The sequence below is a fragment of the Zeus faber genome (assembly GCF_960531495.2).
Source record: "Zeus faber genome assembly, chromosome: 17".
NCBI lineage: Eukaryota > Metazoa > Chordata > Actinopteri > Zeiformes > Zeidae > Zeus > Zeus faber.
Window position 1 is genome coordinate 11873770 of NC_137204.1, and position 15917 is coordinate 11889686.

Below are 15917 nucleotides of genomic sequence, written 5' to 3' on the forward strand. Positions count from 1 at the left end.
GCTATGATATGCGCTAACAGGTTATTCTAGCGGGGGCCGGTGCTAATAAAATTCAGAACAAAAGACTTGGGCGACGAGGGCGGGGTCTGTCGTTTCCTTCGCGCGGCCAGAGTCTCGTTTCGACGTCACCGAGCGCTCCCCGGTCGCTGCCACGGGGAGGAACGACGGCGCGTCCCCACCCCGTCGCTACCTTTGCACAAAGACAAACACACACACAAAAAAAAAAAGGAAAGCCTGCTGATTATTCACCATATCACTAACAAGGACATCGCCTTGAGAAGTTTTAACAAATAAATAAATAAACAAATAAAAGAAAGAAAGAAAAGTGACTCGTGCATAATCTACCCGTTTCGCGCAGACAGCCGCGTAGAGATTAGGCCTAATATGTCGTTGTCGTGTTCACCCGGGAGCCGACGCGTTCACGCGATGACACCTGTTCGTAAGCCACTGCGGGATAAGTTCCTTTGACAGAAGGGAGCGGGGTGAACATTATTAAAGGAGATTATCTCCGAATAAATACTTGGAAGGAAGGAGGCTGCCGCAAACACCGCGCTAAACGGGGCGGAGGGGGGGGGGGGGGGGGGCGGGGCGCGGGGAGACGCTATCTCGTTCCGCTCGTAAATACGCGCTCGCCCGGTGGAGATCTCGCCTCCTCCCGGATACCGTGGATACCGTGGATACCGTGGATACCGTGGATACCGTGCACCCCGCGGAACCCGGGTCCGTGACTGACGCACGTGGGCTGTCGTTCAGCTGCTCGAGCAGACAGAGCAATTAGCGCCGACTTTATTGCCCGCGCCCCTACGGGGGGGGGGGGGGGGGCAGCCATCACTGCGCCCGGCTTAGCGCCGGTGGAACTCGTTCGCTCGTTCCTCAATTAGGTTCTTTCTTTGAAACGTAGGTGGGCCGCGCGGTGTTCCGTTGCTCAACCGTGAATATGTAAGTAAAAGAAAGAGGGAGACAGAGGGAGGGAGGGGGGGGGGGGGTGATCCTGAGCAGCCTGTTAGCTTTTCATAATAATATAGGATCCCAAGGCGCTGCTTATCGGAGGGCTCCAAATTGCGCACGGAGGAGGGAGATAAGGCTGGGGGGTGGGGGTGGGGCCGGGGTGGGTGAGAGCCGCGCTTCATGCTGTTTGGGGATCCACCACCACCACCACCCCACCCGTGACACGTATCCCTGCGTGTAATCTCTTGTAGTACACAATCAACCGAGGGGCCCGTCAATGGGCTCTTTATGAGGATCGGCAAACGCGAACATATTAGTCACGCGGGTAAACAAGACGACGATCGGGGCGGGTGGAGGGTGGAGGAGCGGGGTGGAGGGTCGACAGATAGTGCGGCCGAACAAAGGCGGCCATTGGTTTGGGTTTTTTTTTTCGGTCGTTCCCTTTTGCGCTTTACTTCGATGGGAAAGGTGACAAGCGCCAAACGCCGCTTGGTTCTCGTTACGGGAACATGTTCCGCCCGGGGGGGGGGGGGGTCCGCTTGGTTTCCGCGACGTGCCGGCGGCGGGCGGAGTGGCACGGCGCTGGACGCGCTGTGCAGACAGACAGGGTGCAGACAGACAGGTTGCCTGGCACAGCCGTCAAGTGAACAGATGCGGTAGCCGGTCCCCGGAGGCCGTGTTCGCCGCACCTAGAACACACGACACATAATGTTCTCCACACCTGAATTAAACGCAACCCTTGTTAACTCGACCCGGGGCTCACAGGTGGCGGCGCTTCTCGAGGGCGATGGAGGGTGAAAGCGAATCGTTTCCTGATATCATAGGGCCTCAAAATAATAATAATAATAATAATAATAATAATAATAATGATAATAATAATGATAATAATAATAATAATAAACTCACTTCTCAATTTTCTCATTTGGATACATTTGAAATCCTTGCAGGGAAAATGTTAACAGCAAAACTTCTCAGTACCGCGAGGGGTGTCCCGGCTTTACACCACTTTTGTATCCTATAATAACAGGCCGGCGCGTGTGGAACGCACGGTATGAGCTCACGAAGTCGTCTCCGCGCCCATGAAGCTCTGGCGCGTTCGTTGCTTTCCTCTTGATTTGTTCCGGTGGTCACGGGGTTTTTGGCTTCTTGAGCCCGTGTCCGGTTGGGTTTTGGTGTCTTTGTGGAGCGTTTTGGGGAAAAATATGCGGTTTTGAAAATGGCAAACACGATTCCAGTCCCTTCGTTTCTTGAAATAATTATAGTGTAGATGGCGCTTCAGCTGACTTGTAACTTTAAAGGCTTTGCATTTAATGTTGATTTTCATTTGGAAGGTTGCATGGGAACTGGGATTTGCTATTATAGCCATGTATTCCGGTTTTTGCATGACGCAATGCATGCAAAATGCTAATTATCACGCACGCACACACACACAACCTTGAGTGTTGTGTGTGTGTGTCACAACCTGTGACACAGAAGCCTGTAAAATGTCTACGTCACATCTACTGTAAGGAAGAAAATGTAAAATTAGTCGGGGTTAATTGTTGAACCAAATAGTGCCGGTATCGGTATCGGTATCGATATCGGTGATGGATGATCGGTTGACGTCAACACCCGAGGCCTGTCACTGCGCCGCACGTTGTGACGCGCGGCGTCAGTGTTTTGCGCCGTAGACTTTAATCACCTGCCCCGACACTGAGCACACCACTGAGCCACACGGTGGGATGTTACTAGAGGGTAGTCTGCCTCTTATTCCTTTTCTCTTTATATATATATATATATATATATATATATATATATATATATATATATATATATATATATATATATATATATATATATATATATATATATATATATATATATATATATATATATAATGCACCATAAGCATCGCATCATATAGATGCATCAAATATTATTAGAACTGCAAAGTGGTTGAGTGCTTTTTTCATTTCCAAACATCATGCCGCTGTAACCATGTGAATCTCGGACGCCATTGAAACAGAAAAAGTGATTTTCGTTATTATATGAATATTACAAATGCGATAAAAAAAAAAAAAAAATCGTTTTGTAGCACCAAATCTTTATCTATTCCACTTTCCACTCGCCAGTCCAGAGACACAGATAACGAATATACCGATTTATTATTTTCCTACAAATGTTTAATAATAGAAAGTGTACTTTGCTGAACTCTTGACTCTCTAGATGTTTGCACAAAAAAGCCCCCTAAAATGAGGGCAAATGAGAAATAACTATAGCACTCATTTCTAAACAAATTGCAACAGCATCATTTGGCTATCCTATTTATCATAGTAATAACATTATTAATAATAATAATAATAATTATAATTATAATAATAATAATAATGTTATGAAGATGATGACGACGATGATGATGATACAATATTATTACCATTATTATTATTTTACTGCTATTATTATTGTTATCGTGATTATTATTGTAATCACGTCTAATTTATAGCATGCGGACAGGAATTTGCTACAGGTGGAAAACTATTTAATTGAATAATTAAATACTGTCGAGAATCAAGGTAACAATCGTAATTTCGTCAATGATTTTTAAATATCAATTATTTTTATTACTCAGGTTTTACTGTCGAATAAACCAATAACTAGAATGAGATGAGATCTAAAGACCTGCACCAGAAATCATGCATTTGAGTTTTTATTAAATAAAAGTGCATTACATTAACCTGCCATACACAGGGTTCAGTCACTGTTGAAAAAATAAAAATAAAAATAAAAACATTTAAATAAACGTGTGAGAAAATATTTATCCACTGGCGAGAAACCATCGCGTGTATTTCTACCGGCCTGACGAACGCATGTACGGGGGATGCGTTTCTTTTTTTGGGGGGGTGGGTGGGGGCGGGGTTATTAATGTCAAAATAAAATTTGCGCGTCAGGGTTACATGGCCCATTTCTTTTGTAATGCGCGTCCTTCCTATTTACGGAAATGCCGAGTCCCGTCATACAAACATACCGCCGGGTATATTATTCTTTTTTTTTTTTTAAATAATGAAACATAGGGTTAAATCTCGAGTAGGGGGGGGTATAAAATAAATAAAATAAAATAAAAATGTCCACTCACTCAACTTCAGTTCGACTGAAACACTCAGCATTCTTAAAATAAAAATAAAATAAAATAAAATAAAAAGAATAATAAAAAAAAAAAAAGGGGTGGGGGGCTTGTTTACACATAAATTATTAACAGCAGTATCATTTCTATGGGGATACAACTCACGGTTTTCATATTTACAGGTAAGTACCATGTTCTCGTTGAAACTTGGATTCAACTTTCCTTTGGAGCCGCGACAGCCTCACAGTCCACGCACGCACGCACGGACACACGGACACACACACACACACACACACACAGACAGACAGACAGACAGACAGACAGACAGACAGACAGACAGACGCACGCACGCACACACACACAGGGGTGGGTGTCTTTTAGGAGCTGTCGTTTTCCGACGTGTGAACGAGCAAGGACGAGCCGGGTTTGTGCTTTTTCAGCAGCTGTGTGATTTTCTCGTCGTCGGAGTTGGGGTCCAGCGGTTTGTTGTAGTCGTCGTCGTCGTCCTCCTCGTTTTCCGACGCGCCCTTCAGCCGCTCGGTCTCCGAGTCCTGCTTCTTCTTGGCGGAGGCCATCTCCGCCGCGTGGCGCTTCCTCCACTTGGTCCGTCTGTTTTGGAACCACACCTGGAGCGCGGGGGGCGGGAGGGGAAGACCGCGTTAGCGCGTCGGGGTTTTTATGGCTGTTTTTCTTTACTTTTATTTGATATGGAGAACAATTTAAAAAAAAAAACGACCAAAAAATATGTATATTATATTATTATTATTATTATTATTGTTGTTATTACTATTATAATTATTGTTATTGTTGTTATTTTTTAATAATATACCATTATTATATAACAGGGTTCAATCTCTAATAATATTATTGCATTATAAATAATGATATCACATTATTAATATTATTATAAAGAATTGCATTATTATTATTAATAATAAAAATAATAATAATAATAATAATAATAATAACCTTCATTTGTGTAGTAGTGCTTTACATAAAAAGGCCGTCAGATAGGGACAATAAAAGCAAGGCAAAGTGCATTTACAAAGTAGAATAAAAAAAACAAAAGCTAAAATACTTCAATGAATCAAAATCAGGGTAAGAATAAGCGTTCCTCGGCGAATTTTTTCTCGTTTCAGTTGAGTATTGTATTTTACTATCGTGACACCCAAAATGCACAAAATGAAATAAACCCAACTTTGCTTTCCACCCGCATTTACTTTTCTTTATTTTAGGACTCGATTATTCCCACTTGGAAAATATAGCACCTGCTGCCTGCCAACGGTTTACCAATGGGTAGTCTACGAAAACGAAATGCATGAAAAATAAATAAATATAAAAAAATTAAAAAAAATAAGAATAATATAAATATACAATAAAATAGAATAATTAGCCTGGCTTTGATTTGCAGTTTATATTATAATTGTAGTCTCAGAAGATAACAAATTCACACCCATTTTTCCAGGCGAAGAATTAATAAGGCCATTATTATTTGTATTTCTGTACATATTGTGCAAAATTAACAATAGCTGTCAAAATTCAAATCCAAAATAATTGACATTTTGTTTAATCTAGTGAATTTCAATCACTCATTTCTACCATTTTATTTCAGACAACAGATCTGGCATAAACCTAAAGGTGAAAGGAATACAAGTTAGGCCTGTGTTTACAGTTTTTAACAATGATCAATATTGAGGCAGATTAGCAGGTGGTATTGCTTGTATTCTAATAAAATTTGATTTTATTCTATTTCAATTGATAACTGAATGAAATTAGGTGCAAAAATCATTTTGCAGTTAAAAAGAAATGAGCATGCATTTTGATTTTTGATTTTTTTTTATTTATTTTTTTTGTCAGTTACCTTTACTTGGCTCTCCGTCATCCCCAAAGAGTAGGCCAGGCGTGCTCTCTCGGGTCCAGCGAGATATTTCGTTTGTTCAAAAGTCTTTTCCAGGGCGAAAATTTGCTGTCCAGAAAACGTTGGACGGGTGTGTTTCCTTTTCCCGTCTTTGTCCAACAACACCGAGTTTTGATCTGAAAAGGGCATGAGTGATGAGATTCACCGGCCGATCGTGCAAGTTATTTTCTGTCTGAGAAAACTAGTATTTATTTGACCAGTTGAATGTGTTGGTTTACGTTTAGAACTGAGAAACCCACAGTGATTTCGGTTTTGTTCTGATAGACCATAGTAAAGTTTAAGCACAAAAATATTTTTTGAATTATTATTATTAGTAGTAGTAGTAGAAGTAGTAGTACAAGTATTTCCTTTATTTATCATCATATCATTAAGTCAATTTGAGATCAGGATCTGCTTTGCAAGGGAGACCTGTTCACACATAAATACATAGATACACATACTCAAACATGTTTCAATTTAAAATAAGATAAATAAATTATTATCGTTGTTGTTATTATTATTATAATAACAATAATTATTGTAATAATTATAATAAATAAATAAAAACTTACGAGGAGAACAAGCAAATCTGGTGTCTCTCCAGTGCGGACTCTGCATGACTCCTGGCCAGAAGATGGGTGTTCTGCCGGGGAGGTCCGCCAGGGGCTTGGGGTAGCGGGCCACGGCCACCGCGGCGGCGGGGCTGAAGTAAAGTCCGGGAGGCGGCGGGGGGCTGAGGCTGCCGAAGCGCGGCAGCCCCGGCAGCATCCCGGCGGACGACGAGGCGACGGCGGCCGCGGCCGCGGCGGAGAGGGCCGCGGGCCGGTTGAGGATGTCGTTTATTCCGTGAGGGGTGGCGGCCGCGCACTGCTGCGGGGACCCGAGACCCGGCGACGAGAGTCCCGTGGACGCCTTGAGTCCCGGGGAGGACACCGCGACGCCGCCGGGGTTCGGGGAGGTGGCGGTGGGCGAGGTGGACGAGGACAGCGGTCCGGCGGAGCAGAGCGGGTAGGCCGGGTAGAGAGGCGTCTTCATCTCGGTCATGCTGTGCAGCGCGGCCAGGGGAGGAGTGCTGAGGAGGAACGCGCTCTGTCGAGACCCGTCCATCGGTCCCACCGCTAACATAACCAGCACCGGGCAGGAGCTGGTTGTTTTGGAGGGTGTGGTGCGCGGGGGGGGTGGGGGTGTTTGACAGCTTCCACTTATTTGTGGTAGAACGTGTTTTCTCTGAACTTTGGCCTCGGATCAGCCGCCACACCAACGCACCCGACGCCGACCCGACGCGGAGTCTCCAGTCCGGGCGCGCACGGACCTCCAAGTCCTCCCTCCGCGGGGCGGGGGCGGGGGGGTGTTAGTTTCGGAGCCCCATCGCGGACCCAACTTAGCGACGATTTCCCCCCCCCCGCAAAAAACAACAAAAAAAAAAAAAAAAAAATCCCCCGTCTTAAAAAAAAAAACGCGACCGAGCGCGGGCAACGACGCGGAGATCTCTGCCGGAGGTCCTCCCGGTCCTCCCGGTCACTCGGGCTGCGGAGCGGAGACGGCGGCGCCGGGGGGGCGGGGAGGGAGACGGGAAGGGAGGGAGGGAGGGAGGGAGGGGGGGGGTCGTCGTCGTCTCAGACGCCGGAAAACGCACGGACGCCCGCTTTGTTGCGTTCGATAAGAGCTTTGATGTGACGAAACATTGTCGCCCGTTTCCCGTGTCTATTGCCTCCTAAAAGTACCGACGAAAAAAAAAAAAGGAAAGGAAAAAAGAAAAACTTTGCGGGGAGAAGCGGCGGGTGGAGGTGGAGGGTGGGGGTGTCGGCGGCGGGATTGGGTGGCCGCAGCGTGACGTCTGCGGCGCGGGGAGAGACCCGCCCACCGGCGCGGCAGCCTGAGCTCTGATCCGCACAACCAGTTTGCTATATGATCCACAACAGACGCAACAGTAAACTGGTCTAATTGGGAAAGATTTGTCGTTTTTGTTTTGGGGGTTTTTTCCCCAAAGAGAGAGAGAGAGAGAGATAGGGGAAGTGATGATGATGATGATGATGATGATGATGATGATGACGATGATGATGACGACGATGATGATGAGCACCATTCTTCATCTGGAGCGTGACCATGGGGCCACAGGTGTCCAGGAAGCTTTGTATCTTGTGTTGTTTTTTTTTTTGGTTTTATATGATGGTTGATTTGATCTGATCCTCGACTGTTTCAAACGAAATTCAATGAATGTGACATTTAGAATTATTTCTTAAGTGAAATGGGACGTATGCAAAGTCGGAGTTCTTCGTCAAGTCTTCTTTGCTGGGGTGTTCATTCCGTGTGTCGAATGAGATGTTATGCCTGTGTTATTATAAAACAATGACAGTAATAATAACAATAAAAACCCTAATAACAACAATAATAATAACAATAAAAACAATAACAACATGATTATGAATAATAGCAATGATTGTAGCAACAATCGCACACCTGGTTAGTTGATTCTATTTAGCACCAAAACTCAAGCAACTAAAAAACACAAGTCAAAACGAATAATACATATTTGGACTTGCTGTGGCTGCTGTGTTGCGTAAATACAGCCAGGTCGACGCATAGACGCGTGCAAGCCCGTGTCTGTCGTTATAGGAATAGAATTGCACATCTAACCGAACAAATAGGCCCCGAATATAATACAATAATAAAAAGCCACTTTAGCGGAACGTGAGGCTGCTCAAATTCCAAATCCCGCTGTAGGAATCAGAGGCCATAGGGCACTGATATGTAACGTATGTGCATCAATTAAGAGTTGAATAAAAAGATAACATTAAAAAAATATTGAAGTACAAGATGTCAAATAGAACTGCATGAATAGATCATATATATATGGTACATTTTTCTTCATTGTATTAAAGCAAATATATATACAATCTGAGTTTACCATGAAAATGATTGCTGATTGATAATTACCTTTTCTTTTTTTTATCGATTTTTTTTTTAGTCTTCAGGTGACAATATGAATGAACCCAATGACTTTTGAACGTTAATAGTCTGACTTTGGGCGTTTATTTCGCATGATATTTGATTTTCCTTGCTTTTTTTTAAAGCTGCCCGAAACCATGAAAAGTCTGTAAGACTTCCAACCTGTTTTTGTGGTTTATATGGATGTCATTGCCATATGGCCAACTCAACTATCAGTGAGAGAAAAACGTTTTGGTAGCATCTCATTTGTATTCAAGGTGATTCAATTATATGGATCATATTTAAGGCTACAACAGACCGCGGTGGTGAGTTATGGTGAGTCCTAAATGGTAAAGTAAGAGGTTTGTCCTTTACCCATTTTTCTTTCAGTGACTGGTATTAGTTTTAGATCCTGTCAAGGTGCAGCAAGTGAAATAAACCTTCCACTAGAATGAATCCACTGAGGAATTGATCCACTAGCGCCACCTCGTGGCCAAGTTGAGCGCAGCCCACACAGGCTGCCCTGGAGCAGCGCTCAATCGGATTAGGCCTTCTTCTGGTTTCGTGCTTTTATTTATTTTACCAAACCAAATTGGCTCAACTGTGTAGTATTTATTTATTTACTCTTATTTATGAAGTGCAGTTCATTTGTAGGGTTCCAAATGATTATGCTTTTCATTTACAATCACTTCCCCTGTCATGGCCCTTCAACCTTCATGGACAGGGACTGTTATGTATTTATTTTTGGGGAGGCAATATGTGTATATTCACTATCTTGATTTTTTAATTTACATTTGAATTGTATTATTTTCGTTTTTATTTTTCATACTTTAATGTTCATTTTCCGTTTTTGTTTTTTTTTACACATTCGCCATGTTCTTCGTGACTTACAATTCTACACACACAATGTTAAACACCATGTGCTGATAACAGGTACACATCTCGCCCAACAACTTCACACTGTTCATATGCTTAATATATATACAGGTACATCTCATAAAATTAGAATATCATGAAAAAGTTCAATATTTTTGTCACTCATTTCAGAAAGTGAAACCCATATATTATATCGATTCCTTACACAGAGTGAAATATTTCAAGCCTTTATTTCTTGAAATGTTGATGATTGTGGCTAGAGATAATGAAAACACAAAATTCACCGTCTCAGAAAATTAGAATATTGGGAAAAAGTACAATCTTGGAAAGTCATGGTGTCACACCCTAATCAGCTAATGAGCTCAAAATGCCTGCGAAGGTTTCCTGAGCCTTGAAATGGTCTCTCAGTCTGGGGGAGTAGGCTACACAATCTTGGGGAAGACTGCTGACTTGACAGAGTCATTGACACTCTCCACAAGGAGGGTAGGCCACAAAAGGTCATCGCTAAAGACGCTGGTTGTTCACAGAGAGCTGTATCCAAGCATATTCATAGAAAGTTGAGTGGAAGGAAAAAGTGTGGTAGGAAAAGGTGCACCAGCAAAATCCATTCAAGACATTGGGGGAGCTTCACAAGGAGTGGACTGAGGCTGGAGTCAGCGCATCAAGAGCCGCTACGCACAGACCAATCCTAGGCACGGGCTACAAATGTTGTATTCCTCGTGTCAAGCCACTCCCGAACCAGAGACAACGTCAGAAGCGTCTTACCTGGGCTGTGGAGAAAAAGAACTGGACTGTTGCTCAGTGGTCCAAAGTCCTCTTTTCAGATGAAAGTAAATTTTGCATGTCATTTGGAAATCAAGGTCCCAGAGTCTGGAGGAAAAGTGGAGAGGCACAGAATCCACGTTGCTTGAAGTCCAGTGTGAAGTTTCCACAGTCAGTGATGATTTGGGCTGCCGTGTCATCTGCTGGTGTTGGGCCACTGTGTTTTCTGAAGTCCACAGTCAACACAGCCATTTACCAGGACATTTTAGAGCACTTCATGCTTCCTTCTGCTGACAAGCTTTATGGAGATGCTGATTTCACTTTCCAGCAGGACTCGGCACCTGCCCACACTGCCAAAGGGACCAAAAGCTGGTTCGATGACCACGGTGTTACTGTGCTTGATTGGCCAGCGAACTTGCATGATCTGAACCCCATAGAGAATCTATGGGGTATTGTCAAGAGGAAGATGAGAGACACCAGACCCAACAATGCAGATGACCTGAAGGCTGCTATCAAAGCCACCTGGGCTTCCATTACACCTGAGCAGTGCCACAGGCTGATCGCCTCCATGCCACGCCGCACTGATGCAGTAATTCATGCAAAAGGAGGCCCAAGTATGGAGTGCATAGAAATGAACATACTTTTCAGAAGCCTGACATTTCTGTTTAAAACATCCTTTTTTTAAATTGATCTTATGTAATATTCTAATTTTCTGAGACACTGAATTTTGGGTTTTGATCATCTATAGCTACAACCATCAAAAATTCAAGAAATAAAGGCTTGAAATATTTCACTCTGTGAAATGAATCTATATATAGGTTTCACTTTCTGAAATGAGTGACAAAAAATATTCTAATTTTATGAGATGTACCTGTATTTATTTTTTTTATTAGTAAGGATGTTGAAATGTAGACAACATATGTTGGCAATGTAAAGTTCAGATATAATGTTGGCTAATAGAAAGGGCTATAATCTAGATTGCCCCTCACAACATATTACAGTCACTTTACAATAGAGCTCATTTGGGCCCCTGGAGCCTATAGTGTATGCAGCCCTGGGAACAGAAGAGGCAGTCTCTCGATAGTTTGTGAACCCCTAATGGCCCATGGTGACCCACAGGGTGTCTGAAATATTTTGCAAATATAGAAAAAAAAAAAAAAATATATATATATATATATATCTTGACAAGTGTAAAAAAAAAAAAAAAATCTAAATTGTATCTTAATAACTAGACTCAACTTGGAAGTATTTCAGAATGCTGAGATGATTCCATCCACTATAGCAGCCTTTTTTATAAGATGTTTAATCACAGTGGACCTCCTCAGAGCTATGGAATATCACAATTGTTGAGTCATTGGACATTGATTTGGAATCATTGAATATCTAAACAATGCCAGACGGCACATGCATTGTAATTGATGAAGCTAAGAGTTAACCAGATAGTGATGTGTTAAAAACAAATAAAAAAAGTACGGTTTGCCATTTTATGAATGAATTTATGAACTTTGGCATTTGAAATTATTTGGTCTATTTTGTTGAGTAATCATCCAATTGCTGGTCATCTACAAACCAAAGGAACACATGGCCACCAACATTAAAAGTTGAGGTAAACAGCCAGCATAAAATGTAAACGCTGGACTGTATTGGTACAGTCAAATAAATACTTGGCAGCACATGCAGCGACAATCACAATTTTATTCGCACTTTATAACCGCTTTCTCACAACCACACAGATGGTCACATTTCAGAAAAAAGTAAGACTTGTTTTTGCTGAACATGCATATTAAATAATGCAGCACCCTCAAACAGATTTGCGTCTTTATTTCAACATCAAAAATGTATTTCAAAGTTTGTACTTTGCCTGTCTAATCATCCACGTCCGTACTGTTGCACTGGCACTTTAGTTGCCAGGGCATCGAGGAGGTCGGAAAGTTTTAGATCAGCATCAAGTGCTCCGTGTGCATACTCGGGGAATACAATCCAAAAACAAATGCTCCGAAAAATTGACGCTGCACTTACGACCTCAAACTAGCACCACTTTAAAGGAAAATTTTGGGTGACATATCACAAGGAATGAAGTACTCCAATATATTCGTCCAAATAATAAATGTACAGACATCTGTAGGGCAATGAGTGTCCCCAAACATATGGTATTTGCGTCAAATCATACATTGGAACAAGACCTGCAAGCTTTCACGACTACAGCTCAGTGATTTGTTGAAACTCATAATTAAGTTCCCCCCAAAAATAAAATTAAATAAAAGATACTGAGACGTTGTTGAGAAGAACTGCTTTATTAACTTTTACTCCCGTGCCATGAGCTTCTGCTTCTTCAGCTTCTTCTGAGAGACCTGCACAGGACAAACGCAGTTAAAACACATCCGCGACACAAAGAACGTCAATCGTTTTAAAGTTAAGTTGCTCAGTTTAGTATTGTGTTTTCATGGGTCATCAAAGGTGTCCTAAGTTGTCATCATAGCAACCAACTGTAAATCTGGGCAGTCAACAAGGAGTCAACTGTTCTCCCACAACGATTAAAGCTTTTGGGACTTGGTGATAAACAAGCCCAAGCAAACAGTGAAGGACGGTGTTGTCATTGACAAGCGCTAATGCACAGGTTGCTGAGGTTACTTGGAAGCCCGCGTACCTTTTTCTTCTGGGTCACTTCTTCCTCTGGTTTGGGAACAATCTGCTCCTTCTCGGTGAGGATCATCTCGATGTGGCACGGAGAACTCATGTAGGGGTTGATACGACCGTGGGCGCGGTACGTGCGTCGGCGCATCTTGGGAGCCTTGTTCACCTGGATGTGCTCGATGACCAGAGAGTCCACATCCAGACCCTGCAACCCAGAGGGAACTCATGTGAGTCAGCGGCTTCCAGTAATTTAGCGCTCAAATGCCAAGACTCTTACTTCAAGGTAGTCACAAAGGCACATGTCGAGAGATTGCTCAGGTCTTTTATCCAGATTCTTTTCATGGTTAATGCAAAGGTGTCCTAAGAAATCATCACTGCAATCCAACTCATGTGTGCAACCCCTTAAAAAGTAACTGTGTCCAGAGCAAAATAACCCCCAGAAAAACCACGATGTGCCAATGCTATGGTCGGCATATAAGCACTTAACATGGGATCAGCCACTAGGATCCGTAGAAAACAAATTTCACCAGCCCCTTTAGAGCAAATTGCAACTTAGCTCTGTTCCACCAGTACACAACATTAAAGTTGTTAATAATTCTAACAGACCAAACTGTGCACATCACCACTTTCTCCGTGCATTTTACAAAAGCGATGGCCTGTAATTAAACAGCAGCACACAGCTACATTATAGAGCTGCGTGCAGGTGAAGTTCACTTCAAATAAATCCGTTCTCAAGTTGCTTGATTATGGGAGAGGAGGAGCTGCTCATTGAGATTTCGAATCAACAAATGTACCTTGAGCTCAGCGTTGCTCTCCGCGTTCTTGAGCATGTGCAGGAGAAACTCTGCACTTTTCTTGGGCCAGCGTCCCTGTGTCCAGTCAAACTTCTTGGCCTACAGGAGCGACGACATGTTCAGGAGGGGGTTACACGGCGCAAAAACACGGAAGTGGAAGCCACGCGCGAACCAGTCACCAGGGCCGCTCAGATCAATGATTTTTATTTTCATGTTCAAATCCAAAGGTGTCCTAAGATTGTCGTCACAGCAACCGCCGACGGCGTACTCTGTCAAAAGTACTGAGGTCGCATGTGTGACCCAAACTATACACACACCCGCACGTTGTCTCGAGAACTCACCTGGGCACACCTCCCAACACCGCCGTTGTAGCGGCGGAAGGGAACGCACTGGTGCTTGACGATCACGTCGCGCAGGTACTTGTTGGCCTTGCGGATGTGCATCCCCTTGATGGCCTGAGCTGTCTCGCGGGTGTTCTGGCATTTCACACGGAGGCAAACGTCAGTTCCCACGACTAGATTGACAATGACAACTAGTGATCAACGCGGAGCCACAGCGGCGCCTCACCTTGAAGTGGACCCGGAGGTTGGACCCTCTGGACTTGCACGCTGTGAGAAAAGGAGACACACACGTGAGTCCCCCCCACGAACGCTGCCGCCCCCGCCGCGACGCGGGCCGGGCGGGCGGCTCAGTTCAATCTTGCTTTATTTTCATGGCTAATCCAAAGGTGTCCTAAGAAGTCATCATGGCGACCGTATGCACTTCGCTCACACACACACACACACACACACACACACACACACGCAAGACTGCAACTCACACTTGGTGGGGTTTTCCGGGTCGAGGGAGTAGCGGACCATTTTAACAACTCTGGAGGGACAGAGGAAAAAAACATAAATACTGTGGCATTGAGTTCCGACTAATTTGTAGCATCTTTGCTAGCATAGCATAGCATCTTAGCGTCGAACGCCCCTAGCGACGCGTCTCGGCGTTAGTCCAGACGAGACGAGACGAGCCCCCCAAAAAATAAAGAAGCGCCGAAACGGCTCCACCGACACTGGAACCGAAACACTCTGAATGTTTTTAACACTTCTGCAGACGCCCCCCCACAGCCCCGAAGACACGTAGTTGTTCGTATCGAAGGCAAAACATGGCCGCAAACCGGTAGCCTCCGTTCTACAGCCAACAAATCAATTCCGACGCGATTAATATAGGATCTGCGCATTCATATGACCGACCGAAGCAGTCCCCCGCATTTACTACCCCAATTTACTACACCGACACGTTCTAGATACGGGATGCCGAAGATTCGAGTTCGATAGCGCGTCGCTTCATCACGCCCGTACCTGGAGGGCCGCGGGTTGGAAAAGGAAGTACTGGGAGTTCCGGGGGAGGATATCGGGGCGCGAAGTCTCGCGAGCTTTCAGCCACGGCGCGGGAGCCGGGGCAACGGGATTCCGTGAGACGCGGCGCCGCGCGGCCTGGTTCCGGCGGGACGACGCGGGGATCCGGCGTCTGCACCGGGGGTCGGTCGGTGGGTCGGTCGGTGGGTCGGTCGGTGGGTCGGTCGGTCGGTCGGTCGGTTGCCTCGAGACAGGCGCTCCCCGTCTCCTCGCGCGGTCACCCCAGCCGACGAGCGCCACCGGAAGAGCGGGAGGGAACCGAGCCCCCCGGCGAACCCCGCTGGCGGAAACGGGTTAGATGACGTGAGCGGAGCGGACCTGACGCTGACGTCACCAGGGTGAATTATTTCCGGGCAGTAACAATGACCGGTGAAATAACTTATTATATATCTGTGTGTGGAGATCTCAATAAAACTGTAATAAAACTTGTTTCTTTTTTTTTATAATTTTTTTTGTGTATACTTTATTTTTTTTTGCAAAAGAATGACTTATTCCTGTTTTGGAAATTGGATTTCTCCAAAACCCAGTGGAGCGTTACCATTTAACCACTGGACTCTGTCAAGAAGCAATACTAT

The 15917-nt window shown here is 44.3% G+C and overlaps 2 protein-coding genes across 2 annotated transcripts; both read right to left on the reverse strand.

Annotated features, from left to right (window-relative positions):
- Window positions 1-4425: 4425 nt before the first annotated feature.
- On the reverse strand, window positions 4426-7070 carry nkx6.1 (NK6 homeobox 1; the record flags this gene model as incomplete). Its single annotated transcript, XM_080018133.1, has 3 exons — window positions 4426-4674; window positions 5910-6082; window positions 6518-7070. 3 exons carry the CDS (start codon window positions 7068-7070, stop codon window positions 4426-4428), a joined length of 975 nt encoding a protein of 324 aa, XP_079874259.1.
- Window positions 7071-12188: 5118 nt separating this feature from the next.
- rpl17 (ribosomal protein L17) lies at window positions 12189-15445 on the reverse strand. The gene is made up of 7 exons (XM_080017363.1): window positions 15286-15445; window positions 14760-14809; window positions 14507-14547; window positions 14281-14415; window positions 13940-14038; window positions 13159-13350; window positions 12189-12862 (listed from the first exon to the last, which is right to left on the reverse strand). Exons 2-7 carry the CDS (start codon window positions 14797-14799, stop codon window positions 12815-12817), a joined length of 555 nt encoding a protein of 184 aa, XP_079873489.1. The 5' UTR covers window positions 14800-14809; window positions 15286-15445; the 3' UTR covers window positions 12189-12814.
- Window positions 15446-15917: the final 472 nt, after the last annotated feature.